Below are 15,953 nucleotides of genomic sequence, written 5' to 3'. Positions count from 1 at the left end.
GGAGAGAGTGAGGGGAGGAGGGAGTGAAGGGAGGAGGGAAGGAGTGGACGATAGAGGGAGTGAGGGGAGGATGGTGAGAGTGGGGGAGGGAGGGTGAGAGCAAGGGGAGGGAGAGTGTGGGAGGAGGAGGGTGTGAGGGAGAATGTGAGGGGAGGAGAGATTGAGAGAAGGGTAGAGTGAGGGGAGGTAGGGAGAGTGAGGGGAGGAGGGAAAGTGATGGGAGGAGGGTGAGAGTGAGGGGATGGAGAGTGAGGGAGGGAGAGTGAGGGGAGGAGCATGAGAGTAGGAGGGAGAGAGTGAGGGCAGGAGGGAGTGAGGTGAGGAGGGAAAGAGTGAGGAGGAGGGAGAGAGTGAGGGGAGGGAGAAAATGAGGGAAGGGAGAGTGAGGGGAGGGAGAGAGTGAGGGGAGGAGGAAGGGAGTGGATGATAGAGGGAGTGGAGGGTGAGTGAGGGAGGGAGGGTGAGTGCAAGGGGAGGGAGGGTGAGAGCAAGGGGAGGGAGAGTGAGGAGGGGGTGAGGGAGAGAGGGGAGGAGGGAGGGAGTGGATAGAGGGTGTTGAGGGTAGGATGGTGAGAGTGGGGGAGGGAGGGTGAGAGCGAGCAGAGGGAGAGTGTGGGAGGAGGAGGGTGAGTGAGGTGGAGGGAAAGAATGAGGGGAGGAGGGAGAGATCGAGAGGAGGAGGCTGAGCGAGGGGAGGTAGGGAGAGTGAGGGGAGGAGGGAAAGTGATGGGAGGAGGGTGAGAGTTAGGGGAGGGAGGGAGAGGAGCATATGAGTAGGAGGGAGAGTGTGAGGGCAGGAGGGAGAGCAAGGTTAGGAGGGAAAGAGTAGGGAGGGAGAGAGAGGGGGAGGGAGAGAGTGAGGGGAGGGAGAGAGAGGGGAGGGAGAGAGTGAGGGGAGGGAGAGAGTGAGGGGAGGAGGGAGTGAGTGAGGGGAAGAGGGATAGTGAAAGGATGTGGGAGAGTGAAGAGTGGAGGGAGTGTGAGGGGAGGAAGGAGAGTGAGGGGAGCAGGGAAAGTAAGGGGACGAAGGAGGGGGTGTGGGGAGAAGGGAGTGAGGGGTGGTGGGACTGTGAGTGATGCAACAAGAGAGTGAGGGGAGGTGGGAGTGAGGAGGAGGGAATGAGAGAGGGGAGGAGGGAGGGAGAGCAATGGGAGAAGGGAGAGTTAGGGGAGGAGGGAGAGAGTAAGGGGAGGAGGGGAGAGCAGGGAGGAGTGGAGAGCCTGGAGAAGGGTAGAGCAGGGAGGGGGGAGAATGTTGAGGTGGGGAGAGCGAGAAGGGAGATAGGGAGGCGGAGAGAGCGGGGAGGAGTGGAGGTGGGGAGGGTGGAGTCTGGGGTGGAGGGGAGAGCAGGGAGAGAGGTGAGGTGAGGAGAGCGAGGAGCAGGGGAGATGGGGAGGCGGGGAGAGCCGGGAGGCAGCAAGAGTGGGGAGAAGGGGAGAGCGGGTAGGAGTGGAGGTGGGGAGAGTGGGGTGGAGGGGAGAGTGGGGAGGGGGGAGAGCAGGCGGGGGGAAGAGCAGGAGGAGGGGAGATTGGGGAGGCAGTGAGAGCGTGGAGGAGGGGAGAGTGGAGAGATCGAGGATGAGGGGAGAGTGGGGAGGCAGTGAGAGTGTGGAGGAGGGGAGAGTGTGGAGGAGGGGAGAGCGGAGAGTTGGGGTGAGCAGTGAGGAGGGGAGAGCGGTGAGGAGGGGAGAGCGGTGAGGAGGGGAGAGCGGTGAGGAGGGGAGAGCGGTGAGGAGGGGAGAGCGGTGAGGAGGGGAGAGCGGGGTGGAGGGGAGAGCGGGGTGGAGGGGAGAGCGGGGTGGAGGGGAGAGCGGGGTGGAGGGGAGAGCGGGGTGGAGGGGAGAGCGGGGTGGAGGGGAGAGCGGGGTGCAGGGGAGAGCGGGGTGCAGGGGAGAGCGGGGTGGAGGGGAGAGCGGGGTGGAGGGGAGAGCGGGGTGGAGGGGTGAGCGGGGTGGAGGGGAGAGCGGGGTGGAGGGGAGAGCGGGGTGGAGGGGAGAGCGGGGAATGCCGGGAGAGCGGGGAAGCAGCAAGGGCAGGAAGAAGTGCAAAGCCGGGAGGCGGGGTGGAGGACAGAGCAGGGAGGCGGGGTGAGCCGGGAGGCAGCGAGAGCCGGGAGGAGGGGAAAGCTAGCAGGGTGGAAGGGAGAGCTAGTGTGGAGGAGGGCAGAGCATCAGGGCAGGGTGAAAGGTGGGGTCAGGGTTTGGCTGAGGCAGGGGAGAGAGAGTTTCAGTGCAGGAAAGCGAACAGGGTGGGGGTGAGATAAAGAGGGTTGGATTGAAGCTGAGTGGTGACCTCTGACCTTGGCCAGCCGGCAGGACTGGTCCTCCAACCGGCCCAACTGGTCAACCAGGTTGCAGAGTTGCCCATCCTGGCATGTTCGCTCCGTCCGCTGCTCTTGCTGTGCCAATCCCTCTGCCTCCAGCCGCTCCTCCACTTCCTGTGCAGAGATCAGGGTTTAGTGCCAGGGTCAGGGGTCAAGGTTCATCTGTCATCTGGTCTCCTGGACCTACAGTCCCCAAGATGGTCAGCATCCGAGCTGGACTGTCAGTGTCCTGTAATTAGTATCCCGAGCCAGATTGTCAGTTCCCAATGGTCAATGTCCCGGACAGTCACTGTTATAAGCTGGATGGTCAGTTTTTCCAAAGGTCAGTGTCCTAAGGCAGATGGTCAGCATCACAAATGCTAAGCATCGCGGACGGTCAGTGTCCTGACTGAACAGCCAGTGTCCCGATGTCATACCTGAACCTGCCGCTCCATCGTCCGCCGCTCAGCCTGCAGCTGCCGTAACTGCTCCTCCTCTTCCTCCAGTCGCACCTCCAGCTCCTCCACCAGTTCCTCCACTTCCCTTCTCCTCGCCTCGAGTCGCTCCCTCATCTCCTCTGCCTCTGCGCACAATTCCCTCTCCGTCCGCAACTGCTCCGCTAGGGTAGTCCGCTCCTCCAGTGCCTATGTTCCAGAGGGCACAGAGTGAAGCCCCCTCTCCTCCTTCCTGTCACACAATCCTGGGGTGGGACACAGAGTGAAGCCCCCTCTCCCCCAACCCTCATACACTCCTGGGGTAGGACACAGAGTGAATCCCCTCTCCTCCCGTCCTGTCACACACTCCCGGGGTGGGACACAGAGTGAATACCCTCCCACCAACCCGTCACATACTCCTGAGGTGGAAAACAGAGTGAAGCTCCCTCTCCCCTGTCCCATCACACACTCCCGGGGTGGGACAGAGTGAAACTCCCTCTCTACCCTTCCCGTCACACACGCTTGGGGTGGGACACAGAGTGAAATTTCCTCTCCCCCGGTCCTGTCACACATTCCCGAGATGGGACACAAAGTGAAGCCCCTTCTCCCCCGTCCCGTCACACACACTTCCGGGGTGGGACACAGAGTAAATTCCCTCTCCCTCTGTCCTGTTACACTCTTGGAGTGGGACACAGTGTGAATACCCTCTCCCCGACCCTGTCACACACTCCCGAGCTGGGATACAGAGAGAGTGGGTAGAGTAAGGGAGGGAGTGGGATGGGGGGTGGAAGAGTGGGGATGAGAAAGGAGGGAGTGGTGGAGAGGATGAGGGAGGGAGGATGGAGGGAATAGTTTTTAGGAGGGAGGGGAGGGTGCAGGAGGGGCGAAGGGAGGAGGGACAGAGAGGGGGGATTAGAAGGGGAAAGGGAAGGGAGGGGTGAAGAGGGGAAGGGAGAGGGAATGCTGGAGGGTTGTGGGAGACAGAATGGAGGGGGGAAGGAAACAGAATTGGTTGTAGGAGGGAGAGTGAGGTTTAAAGAGGTAGGAGGGAAAGGAGGGAGACGGAGAAGAGAGGGAGAGAAGTGAGAGGATAAAGGGTAAAGGGAGGACTGGAAGAAAGGAAAGGATTAGGGCAGGGGCAAGGGGGAGATGAGGGAAGGAGGAGGGGAAGAGTAGGGTTGAAGGGGTGGAGGGAGGTGTGAAGAAGGGAGGGGTTGAAGGGAGAGAGGTGGAGTTGAGGGTGGAGGAAAGGAGGGAGGGGTTGAAGAAGGAGGGAGTGAAGCAGGGGAAAGAAGAATGAGAGAATGGTGCAGGGGAAGTTAGGGGAAGGGAGGGAGGCAAGTTGGAAGGGAGATGGAGGGGGAGAGAGGGAGTGTAGGGAGAGAGAGAAGGGAAAAGAGGGGAGGTGGAGAGGAGAAAAGGGGAGAGTGAGGGGAAAAGAGGTGGAAAGAAAAGCGGGGAGAGGGGGGACAGGGAAGAGAGGGGAAAAAGGGGGAATAATGGGGAGAGAGATGGGGAGAGAGAGTGGGAGAGGTGGAGAGAAAGAAGGGGTAGAGAGAGGGGAGAGAGATGGGGAGAGAGAGTGGAGGTGGGAGGAGAGGGAGGGGTACTGGGTTGATAGATGATGCAAGGGAGGGAGGTATGAGGGGCAGAAGGGAGAGGATGAGGGACTGAGTGGGAATGATGGTTGAGGGACTGAGGAGGAGGAGGGAGGGATGAACGATGGAAGAGTAGGAAGGATGAGGGGAGGGGATGGAGGATGGAGGAGTAGGAAGGATGAGGGGAGGGGGATGGAGGAGTAGGAAGGATGAGGGAAGGAGCAGAGGGTTGGGGGATGGAAGGGAGGGAGCACTCACCTGCGTGTGCCTGCGATTGATCTCGGCTAGCGCCTGCTCTGTGCGGACATACTGCTCCCTGACTCTGAGCAGCTCCTCCTCTTTTGCCTGCATCTCCTCATCCTGACTGGTCACCTGGAGGAGGGGCTTCACCTGGGGTGGAGGAAGGGGTGTGATTACTGAGGCCAGGCAAGTTTTGGGGGAGGGTGTCTGGCAGCTTAAGACCCTCCTCTGCCCCTTCCCTCCTCCCTCCACAGGGAGCAACCGCCTTGACCTCACCAGGTCCCCAAAGTGGCCGCTTCCTTGATTTCGCCATTCCCAGATCAGGTCCTCCCTTGACCTCACTAGATCCCCAGATCAGCTCCTTCCTTGACCTCACTAGATCTCTGGAGCTGCTCCTTCCTTGACCTCACCAGGTCCGTGGAGCTGCTTCTTCCTTGACCTCACTAGATCCCCAGAGCAGATCCTTTCTTAACCTCACCAGATCCCCAGAGCTGTTCTGTCCTTGACCTCACTAGATCCCTGGAGCTGCTCCTTCCTTGACCTCACCAGGTCCCTGAATCTGTTCCTTCCTTGACATCAGCAGATCCCCGGAGCTGATCCTTCCTTGACCTCACCAGATCCCCAGAGCTGTTCCTTCCTTGACCTCACTAGTTCCCCAGAGCCGCCCCCTCCTTGTCCTCCCCGGGGCCCTGTAAATGATGCACCTTGGTGAACAGCCTCCACCACTGCCAATGACGGAGACTTAGATAGGCTGCACAATTCCTCTGGAGCACTTTCAGCACACTGAGCTGTTTCCGCCGCTTCTGGTATGCCCTGGATGGGGGAGGGGTGATGGGGGACATGGGGGGAAATAGGAAAACATGGGTCTGTGGTCTCCACAATAACCTTCCTTCTGTTAAAACAAGGTACCCGGTCGTGGGGAACACTCAAAACATCCCCATTCCTCTCTCTCTCATACTCTGTCTTCCCTTCCTCCACTCTCTGTCACCCCACCCTTCCCACTCCCTCTCCCTGTTTCTACTCCCTCTCCCCCCCCTACTGTTTCTACCTCCTCCCTCTTCCTCCTCATCCCTCTACACCCCTCTCACTCCCACCTCTCACTCTCTTTCCACAAAGCTCACGGGCCACTAGATATGTGGGGTGGGAGGGGGAGGTTAACCCCTCCAACAGGGGTGTGTGTATGTGGGGATGAAGGTTTTAACTCTTCTGTAGGATGTGAGTGGAGAGAGGGGCAGTGAAGGGGAGTAACCCCAGTAAAGGTGAAAACCTTGTGTTTTTGATTCTTTTGTTAATTTTGGGCCATTCACTTTAAGAAAAGTTGTTGTTTGTGGTGTTACGATAGTTACTACAACATCATATGTTGTAATATCTGAGCAGGTGGGAGTTTGTATCTCATTCTTCAAAGAACCATGAAAGATACGTCAGTTTGAGATACTTTTCTTTGTATCTATCTTAATTCATATTAATTTCATCTTACCATCTTATTTATTTTTTATATCTGGGGTTGAATATCGTTATAATTTTACAGTTTGCTTTGTTTACTCATTGTTATGAAATGACAATGCAAAGTTATGCAAAATGTTTCTCCATTTTATCTACGAATTAAAGCTACTTACAGCTGCAACCACGGAGTTTGGTTTTTAGTATTAATTAGGAATATCATCACTTATGTTTCTGTGAAGATGACACTTTTTGAAATTGGGAAACATTAGAACTTGGAAAGTGTCGTCTGTAACCCCTGCCCGACTGGGGAACTAACCTACGAGCCAGGAAACCTCGTGCAGAAGCTTGAAACAGGATGATCGTATCTGTGATCTTCAAATCCCTCTCCTCTTCCAGCTGAGCCAAGACTCCGGCTCGGAAAAATACCTTTGTCTGTCCAATCTGGAACAGATTGTCATCTAGATCCAGAGCTTGGGTCTGCAGAGGAGTCGAACAATAAATAAAATTCACCCACCCTCCCCGGGAGCCGTACTGTCGGGGGGAGATGTATATACACCGGGACTGGGGCCCATAATCCAAGCCCACTCTCCCCAGGGCCAGGACTGAAGGAGCTGCACTGTCAGGGGGAGATCAGGGGGAAATGTATATATTCCAGGGCCGGGCCCATAAACCAAGCCCACCCTCCCCGAGGCTGGGACTGAGGGGGAGATTATATACTCCAGGACCAGGGGCCATAATCCAGGCCCACATTCCCCGGGGCCAGGACTGAAGGAGCTGCACTGTCGAGGGGAGATGTATATATTCTGGGACGAGGGCCCAAAATCAAGGCCCACCCTCCCCAGAGCAAGGACTGAGGGAGCCGAACGGTCGAGGCAAGATATATATACTCCGGGACCTGGGCCCATAATCTAGACACACCCTCCCCAGGGCTGGGACTCACCATGAGCTGACAAGCTTGCCTCCCATTCATGAACCCCTTTGGAATTGCATTTGGAGTCAGAATCTCGTATCTAGATAGGAAAGAGCCAGGTTTACAAATGAGAAATGGGGCAGAGAGAGAGAGGAGGGTGAGGGGATGTGAGAGAGGGCTTGGGAGAGAAAGTGGGGGGAGAGGAGGGAGAGAGAGAGAGAGAAAGGAGAGTGGGGAGAGAGAGAAGGGGAGGGGGAGACAGGGAAATGGGGAGAGGTGGATGAGATGGGGAGAGTGGTGGGGGAGATGGGGAGAGAGGTGGAAGAGATAGGAAGAGTGGTGGGGGAGATGGGGAGAGTGGTGGGGGAGATGGGGAGAGAGGTGGGGGAGATGGGGAGAGAGGTGGGGGAGAGGGGAAGGGAGATGAAGCCCCTACCAGGCCAGGGCCACACCCTCCCCAGGCCCCATACCTCACCTTTGCCGGAGTTCCTGGAAGCCCAGACGATTGGGGAAGCCCTGGCGACAGATGCGTATCCCCTCCAGCACCCCGTTGCAGCGTAGCTGCTCCAAAACCAGGTGGGGGTCCAGTTTCCCTGCCTGGAGAAATAGCATGGGTCAGCAGGTGGAAGTGGGTATGGATGGGAGGTTAGCAGGCATGGGGGTGAGAAGAGGGTCGGGCATTGGAAATGGCTAGCCTTTCCCCTAGTTGTTTCTCCCCTCCTTCCTCTACACCCCACCTGCTCCCACTCTCCCCCATTCCCCTCACACACCCCACACCCCCACACCATCTCCCGACCACCTCCCGTTCCCACCACCTCCCTCCATACTTTCCCCCATCCCCTCCGCAACCATCACCCCAACTGCCCCTCCTCCCCCACTCCCCTCCCACAGTCCCCTCTCCCACCCCAACATCACCCCTCCCCTCACCTCCCCACCTTCCCCTCTCCCACCCCACTCCCCCATCGTCTCCCTTCCCTCCCCCAGCATCCCCCTCCCCCACCTTCACCCCCTTCTTCCACCCTCTCACCCCACCCTGCACCCTTCTTCTGGCTTCTGCTCACTGCCCTCCCCTCGCACCCTCTTCTCGTGGTTGGGGATCAGACACCGGACAAAGTTGGGGTTGGTGTTCCTCAGGGTGGCCATCAATCTGGACAACGACTCCTTGTACAGCTGACCCACTGTCCGGAACATTCCCTTCTTCGTCCTGTAGGACGTTCCGATGGTGGCCTCCGCCATTCCTGACACCTGCTCAAGGCCCACGATCCGGTCCACTGCAAAGAGGGGTGGGAGGGAGTAGGGTGATTCACCGTGTTGGTCCCTGTACCCCGAGGTCTCTCTGTTCTACAACACTCCCCACTGTTCACCGTGTTGGTCGCCGTACCCCGAGGTCTCTATGTTCTACAACACACATGTCAAACTCAGGCATTATATTTGGCCCGCAAGATCATATCAAATATGTATTAGAGCTGGCCCGTTGGCCGCCGCGCCAGTATAGCACATGCACAGCTAATACTACAAATCCCAGAATGCTTTGCAAATGCGTTGGCGCCGGCCCGTCAGGCCGCTAATTGCCCCCACCTCCTCTCTTTACTTTCATTAGCATCTGCGACCTGTCACCCAACTCACATGTAATAAACCCCTTACAAAAAATGGCCAAACGAAAGACAGAAAACAGGACCTTTCAAGACAGGTGGGAGGGAGACTATATGTTCATCATTTTAAAAGACAAACCTGTTTGTCATTGAAGCAAGTTATTTTTTTGACTTGTTGGCTTGTGAAAAAAAATACATTTAAAAGGAGCTTAAAGGCTATAGAGAAAAATTATTTATTGAATATTTTATTTCTCATTTGTTAATGCTTCTTCTGGAAAGAGTTTAACCAAAACTATTATTAAACATTGATTTTACTAAGAAAAAGTTTAACATTACATATGTTGAAAGAAGAGAAACATGCAGATCTTGTTGAAAATTTTCAATAAATATTTAGTTTGGCCCACAACTTAGTCCAAGTTTTTAATTTTGTCCCTCTGTGAATTTGAGTTTGACACCCCTGTTCTACAACATTCCCCACCATTCACCGTGTCGATCCTCGTACCCCAAGGTCTCTCTGTTCTACAACACTCCCCACCGTTCACTGTGTCGGTCCTCGTACCCCGAGGTCTCTCTGTTCTACAACATTCCTCACCGTTCACCGAGTCGGTCCTCGTCTCCCGACCATTCACCGTGTTGGTCCCCGAGTTCTCTCTGTTCTACAACACTCCCCACTGTTCACCATATCGGTCCTTGTACCCCGAGGTCTCTCTGTTCTACAACACTCCCTACTATTTTTTTTTAAAACTTTATTTATAATTTTAGAATACATATAAAAACAAATGAAACAGACAAAGTAAAATAAGCAAAACCACCCTCCCCCCCCCCCCACCCAGAACAAACCCCTCAAGGGGAGCAAAAACAACATTTATCGGTCTGCCCTCATTGCACATGAACTCCTCAGACTTGACATCGATATAGACGCTCTCAATGAAGTCCGCCTTGCAGATGTAGGCAGCCTCCAAGAACGCGGCGCGGGCTACACACTCTACTGGTCTGGCAAGCCTATCTGGTGTAGGCTTCATGGTCAAGAATTCCATTGCCTCCAAACTCGAAAACCTCCCGACAGACCACTCGGACCGGATCATGTCCATGCGACTCCCCCATCAAAACAAGCGTTGCATCACCCTCATCAGTATCTATGCTCCAACCCTCCAGGCGGAACCAGCAGAAAAGGACAAGTTCTACACTGACCTGCGCAACCTCATTCAATGCACCCCTACAACCGACAAGGTTGTCATCCTTGGTGACTTCAACGCTCGCGTCGGCAAAGACTCAGAAACCTGGCCAGAAATCCTGGGCAAGCATGGTGTCAGCAAGTGCAACGACAATGGGCGCCTCCTGTTGGAGCTCTGCGCAGAACAGCGGCTTGTCATAACAAACACCCTTTTTCAGCAGAGGGACAGCCTGAAGACTACCTGGATGCATCCCCAATCCAAACACTGGCACCTCCTGGACTACGTCCTGGTGCGAGAAAGAGACAAACGAGATGTGCTTCACACCAGGGTCATGCCCAGCGCGGAATGCCACACTGACCATCGGCTGGTTCGCTGCAAGCTCAACCTTCACTTCAAGCCAAAGCCCAGGAACAATAAAGCCCCCAGAAAGAGGTTCAATGTTGAAAACCTGCAGTCAGACAAAGTGAGAGGAAACTTCCAGGCAAACCAGCTCGAGGATGCAATCCGCCTCATGGACTCGTCCCCTGAAACCCTCTGGGATCAGCTGAAGACTACCATACTGCAATCCACTGAAGAGGTACTGGGCTTCTCCTCCAGGAAAAACAAGGACTGGTTCGACGAAAACAGCCAGGAAATCCAGGAGCTGCTGGAAAAGAAGCGAGCTGCCCACCAGGCTCACCTTACAAAGCCGTCCTGGCCAGAGAAGAAACAAGCCTTCCGTCGTGCATGCAGCCATCTTCAGCGCAAACTCCAGGAGATCCAAAATGAGTGGTGGACTAGCCTCGCCAAATGAACCCAGCTCAGCGCGGACATTGGCGACTTCAGGGGTTTTTACGAGGCTCTAAAGGCTGTGTACGGCCCCTCACCCCAAGTCCAAAGCCCGCTGCGCAGCTCAGATGGCAAAGTCCTCCTCAGCAACAAGATCTCCATCCTCAACCGATGGTCAGAACACTTCCAATCTCTTTTCAGTGCCAACCACTCAGTCCAAGATTCCGCCCTGCTCCAGCTCCCTCAACAGCCCCTCAGGCTAGAGCTGGATGAGGTCCTCACCCGGGAAGAGACATATAAGGCAATTGAACAACTGAAAAGTGGCAAAGCAGCAGGTATGGATGGAATCCCCCCAGAGGTCTGGAAGGCTGCGGCAAAACTCTGCATGCCAAACTGCATGAGTTTTTCAAGCTTTGTTGGGACCAAGGAAAACTGCCTCAGGACCTTTGTAATGCCATCATCATCACCCTGTACAAAAACAAAGGCAAGAAATCAGACTGCTCAAACTACAGGGGAATCACGCTGCTCTCCATTGCAGGCAAAATCTTCGCTAGGATTCTCATAAATAGAATAATACCTAGTGTCGCCGAGAATGTTCTCCCAGAATCACAGTGCGGCTTTCGTGCAAACAGAGGAACTACTGACATGGTCTTTGCCCTCAGACATCTCCAAGAAACGAGGAGTCACGTGATGGAGTAGTGGCCGGACGGTGAACTCCAGCCCTCTCCAGAAAAGTCGGGAAAAACAAAGGAAAACACAAAGGCACAGAAATAAAAGTTAAAGAAAAGTGAGTATAAAGGTGGAAAGAAGATGGCGACAAAAAAAGAAAAATCGAAATCAACGGTAAGAAGAGAGGAAGAGAAGACAACGGAGGAAGAAGGAGAAGGCCTTACCTGTTCGAAGAGGCCCACGGTGGAGAGTGAAACCCGCTCCCTCAGGTCGGTAAAAATTGGACTACAAAAATGGCTCGCTGAGCCGAGTAAAAGTGCACAACCGCGCATGCGCGAGGAGTCACGCATGCGCGATGCGCATGAAAAAAAACACACCGACGGGAGGGGGGACCAGCTGGGGAGTCGATCTCCACAGCCAGCAACGACAGCTGCAGAACACCTGCAGCAAGAAGAGAACACAAAAGACAATGGAAACAAGAAAGAAGAGAAGAAAAGGGCAACAAAGAAACAACAGATGGCCAACCCAGAGGAAGAAGAAGAGGAAGAGGAAGAGTACAGTGAAATAGAAGAAGAAGGGAAAGGCAAGATAAAGGTTGTACTTTCTATTATTAAAGGATACATGGAGTCATTTAAAGAATGGCAAACACAGGAATTTAATGATTTAAGAAGAAGAATAAACAACACAGAAGAGAAAATGAATAAAATAGATATGACCTTAACAGAAATGGGAAAGAAAATGGACAAGATGGAAGAGCGGGCAGTAGCAGCAGAAATGGAGGTAGAGGACTTAAAAAAGAAATTAGAGGAATCTAATAAAAAAGCTATAGAGACACAAGAACTGTTAGCTCAAAAAATAGATATAATGGAAAATTATAACAGAAGAAATAACATAAAGATAGTGGGCCTTAAGGAAGATGAAGAAGGCAAGAATATGAGGGAGTTTATAAAAGATTGGATCCCTAGGATCCTAGGATGTCCAGAACTACAGCAAGAAATTGAAATAGAAAGGGCACATAGAGCATTGGCCTTTAAACCACAACCACAACAAAAACCAAGATCTATTTTAGTAAAATTCCTAAGATATACTACAAGAGAAAAGGTACTGGAGAATACAATGGAAAAAGTAAGAGAGGGCAACAAGCCACTGGAGTATAAAGGGCAAAAAATCTTCATTTATCCAGATATAAGTTTTAAACTCCTAAAGAAGAGAAAGGAGTTCAATACAGCAAAGGCGATTTTATGGAAGAAAGGGTATAAATTTATACTAAAGCATCCAGCGGTATTGAAAATATTTATTCCAGGACAACAAAACAGACTATTCTCGGATCCAGAAGAAGCACGAAAATTTGCAGAACAATTACAAAATAGACTGAGGGATGAGGACGTGTAATGAGAGTAAAAATGATCACGATTGATATGTATGTGGGTAAAGAGGTATAAGAGTGTATAGGTATAATGTGCATACGTGAATGTATCTGTACTTAGAGGAAAATATAGATAGTATAGACAAGAATTAATAAGGGAAGGTAATGGAATAGAGAGAATAAGGAGGGAATTAAAAGAGTGACCTTTGTTACATATGAAAAGTGAAATCTTTTCTGGGGGGGGCTGGGTGGGGGGGAATGGCGGTCACTGCAAAATCAGTTGACGCTTGCGAGTGAATTCGCAAACCCAAATGGAGAGGGGAGATGTGGTTGTACGACAAGGGATAAAGGACAACTCAGGAGGGGAAGGGGAGATTGGGGCTAAAGAAGGTATAAATAGGAGAATAAGGAAAATGTTTGATGTTTTAGGAATGTTGTCTTATAAAGGGTTTAAAATAAAAAAACAGAAATGGAAAAGGAGGAAAGGTAATGATGGAAAAACGGAAAGGGAAGATAAACAAATTATAAAATGGTTACGCTGAACTATATGACTTTAAATATTAATGGAATACATAACCAAATTAAAAGGAAGAAACTACTAAATTTACTGAAAAAAGAAAAAATTGATATAGCATTTGTCCAAGAAACACACTTAACTGAATTGGAGCACAAGAAATTAAAGAGAGAATGGGTAGGACATGTAACAGCAGCATCGTATAATTCAAAAGCAAGAGGAGTGGCTATATTAATTAGTAAAAATGTGCCATTTAAAATAGAAGAGGAAATAATAGATCCAGCAGGGAGATTCTTTCTTTGGCTTGGCTTCGCGGACGAAGATTTATGGAGGGGGTAAAAAGTCCACGTCAGCTGCAGGCTCGTTTGTGGCTGACCAGTCCGATGCGGGACAGGCAGACACGATTGCAGCGGTTGCAAGGGAAAATTGGTTGGTTGGGGTTGGGTGTTGGGTTTTTCCTCCTTTGCCTTTTGTCAGTGAGGTGGGCTCTGCGGTCTTCTTCAAAGGAGGCTGCTGCCCGCCAAACTGTGAGGCGCCAAGATGCACGGTTTGAGGCGTTATCAGCCCACTGGCGGTGGTCAATGTGGCAGGCACCAAGAGATTTCTTTAGGCAGTCCTTGTACCTTTTCTTTGGTGCACCTCTGTCACGGTGGCCAGTGGAGAGCTCGCCATATAATACGATCTTGGGAAGGCGATGGTCCTCCATTCTGGAGACGTGACCCATCGAGCGCAGCTGGATCTTCAGCAGCGTGGACTCGATGCTGTCGACCTCTGCCATCTCGAGTACCTCGACGTTAGGGGTGTGAGCGCTCCAATGGATGTTGAGGATGGAGCGGAGACAACGCTGGTGGAAGCGTTCTAGGAGCCGTAGGTGGTGCCGGTAGAGGACCCATGATTCGGAGCCGAACAGGAGTGTGGGTATGACAACGGCTCTGTATACGCTTATCTTTGTGAGGTTTTTCAGTTGGTTGTTTTTCCAGACTCTTTTGTGTAGTCTTCCAAAGGCGCTATTTGCCTTGGCGAGTCTGTTGTCTATCTCATTGTCGATCCTTGCATCTGATGAAATGGTGCAGCCGAGATAGGTAAACTGGTTGACCGTTTTGAGTTTTGTGTGCCCGATGGAGATGTGGGGGGGCTGGTAGTCATGGTGGGGAGCTGGCTGATGGAGGACCTCAGTTTTCTTCAGGCTGACTTCCAGGCCAAACATTTTGGCAGTTTCCGCAAAGCAGGACGTCAAGCGCTGAAGAGCTGGCTCTGAATGGGCAACTAAAGCGGCATCATCTGCAAAGAGTAGTTCACGGACAAGTTTCTCTTGTGTCTTGGTGTGAGCTTGCAGGCGCCTCAGATTGAAGAGACTGCCATCCGTGCAGATATGTTATGATAAAATGTCAGATATATTCGGAGTTTTGGAATCTACTTAATGTATATTCACCTAACGAAGAAGATCAAAAGTTTATGCAAGATATCTTTTTGAAGGTAGCTAATACGCAAGGGAACATACTAATAGGAGGGGATTTCAACCTGAATTTGGATTCAAATATGGATAAAACTGGGAAAAAAATTAACAGAAAGAACAAAGTAACCAAATTTATAATTAAATCAATGCAAGAAATGCAACTTTTGGATATATGGAGGAAACAAAACCCAAAAGAAAAGGAATATTCATATTACTCGGCTAGACATAAAACATACTCAAGAATAGACCTATTTTTGTTATCAGCTAGTATGCAAGATAGAGTAAGAAAAACAGAATATAAAGCTAGAATACTATCGGACCATTCACCCTTAATATTGACAGTAAAGCTAGAGGACATCCCTCCAAGAATGTATAGATGGAGATTAAACCCCATGCTACTTAAAAGGCAGGATTTTAGAGAATTTATTGAAAAACAATTAAAAATGTATTTTGAAATAAATACGGAATCAGTGGAAGATAAGTTTATACTATGGGATGCAATGAAAGCATTCATTAGAGGGCAAATAATAAGTTATGTAACCAAGATGAAGAAGGACTATAATCAGGAAACAGAGCAGTTGGAAAGGGAAATAGTAAATATAGAAAAAAAATTAGCAATGAAGGAAGATACAACTAAAAGAAGAGAATTGGCGGATAAAAAAATAAAATATGAGACATCTCCAAGAAAAGTGCAGAGAACAAAACAAAGGTCTCTGCATCACCTTTGTTGACCTCACCAAAGCCTTCGACACCGTGAGCAGGAAAGGGCTTTGGCAAATACTAGAGCGCATCGGATGCCCCCCAAAGTTCCTCAACATGGTTATCCAACTGCACGAAAACCAACAAGGTTGGGTCAGATACAGCAATGAGCTCTCTGAACCCTTCTCCATTAACAATGGTGTGAAGCTTTTATTTTGAAAGAAGGGATTTTTTTTTTGAGTGTGATTCATGCCACAATAGCTGACTCCTGGAAAACGGGCAATTTTTATTGTGACCAAAAGTATGCACCTGCGGTGGGTTTATGACAGTGATCTAAACTTTAAAGACCTTGATCCCTTGTAATTTTGCACTGTGTGCTTTAGATAAACGCTAAAACTAAAAAAAAAAAAAAAAAAAAAAAAACAATGGCGTGAAGCAAGGCTGCGTTCTCGCACAAACCCTCTTTTCAATCTTCTTCAGCATGATGCTGAACCAAGCCATGAAAGACCTCAACAATGAAGACACTGTTTACATCCGGTACCGCACGGATGGCAGTCTCTTCAATCTGAGGCGCATGCAAGCTCACACCAAGACACAAGAGCAACTTGTCCGTGAACTACTCTTTACAGACGATGCCGCTTTAGTTGCCCTTTCAGAGCCAGCTCTTCAGCGCTTGACGTCCTGTTTTGCGGAAACTGCCAAAATGTTTGGCCTGGAAGTCAGCCTGAAGAAAACTGAGGTCCTCCATCAGCCAGCTCCCTGCCATGACTACTAGCCCCCCCACAT

At 51.4% G+C, this 15,953-nt stretch overlaps 1 protein-coding gene across 2 annotated transcripts in view; it reads right to left on the bottom strand.

Annotated features, from left to right (window-relative positions):
• Window positions 1-15,953, bottom strand: part of LOC138758323 (myosin-10-like) — a 130,650-nt gene that overhangs the window by 68,239 nt on the left and 46,458 nt on the right. For both annotated transcript variants that reach the window (XM_069927076.1, XM_069927077.1), the window contains 8 exons: window positions 8,006-8,199; window positions 7,404-7,525; window positions 6,959-7,028; window positions 6,335-6,495; window positions 5,280-5,388; window positions 4,594-4,725; window positions 2,741-2,947; window positions 2,301-2,438 (listed from right to left, as the gene is read on the bottom strand). In XM_069927076.1, the coding sequence (XP_069783177.1) occupies window positions 2,301-2,438; window positions 2,741-2,947; window positions 4,594-4,725; window positions 5,280-5,388; window positions 6,335-6,495; window positions 6,959-7,028; window positions 7,404-7,525; window positions 8,006-8,199 (1,133 nt within the window). The remainder of the gene's footprint in view (window positions 1-2,300; window positions 2,439-2,740; window positions 2,948-4,593; window positions 4,726-5,279; window positions 5,389-6,334; window positions 6,496-6,958; window positions 7,029-7,403; window positions 7,526-8,005; window positions 8,200-15,953) is intronic.

The sequence above is a fragment of the Narcine bancroftii genome, chromosome 3 (assembly GCF_036971445.1).
Source record: "Narcine bancroftii isolate sNarBan1 chromosome 3, sNarBan1.hap1, whole genome shotgun sequence".
Classification (NCBI taxonomy): Eukaryota; Metazoa; Chordata; class Chondrichthyes; order Torpediniformes; family Narcinidae; genus Narcine; species Narcine bancroftii.
Note: the sequence above shows the minus strand (reverse complement) of the source record. Positions and strands in the feature narration are given on the sequence as shown.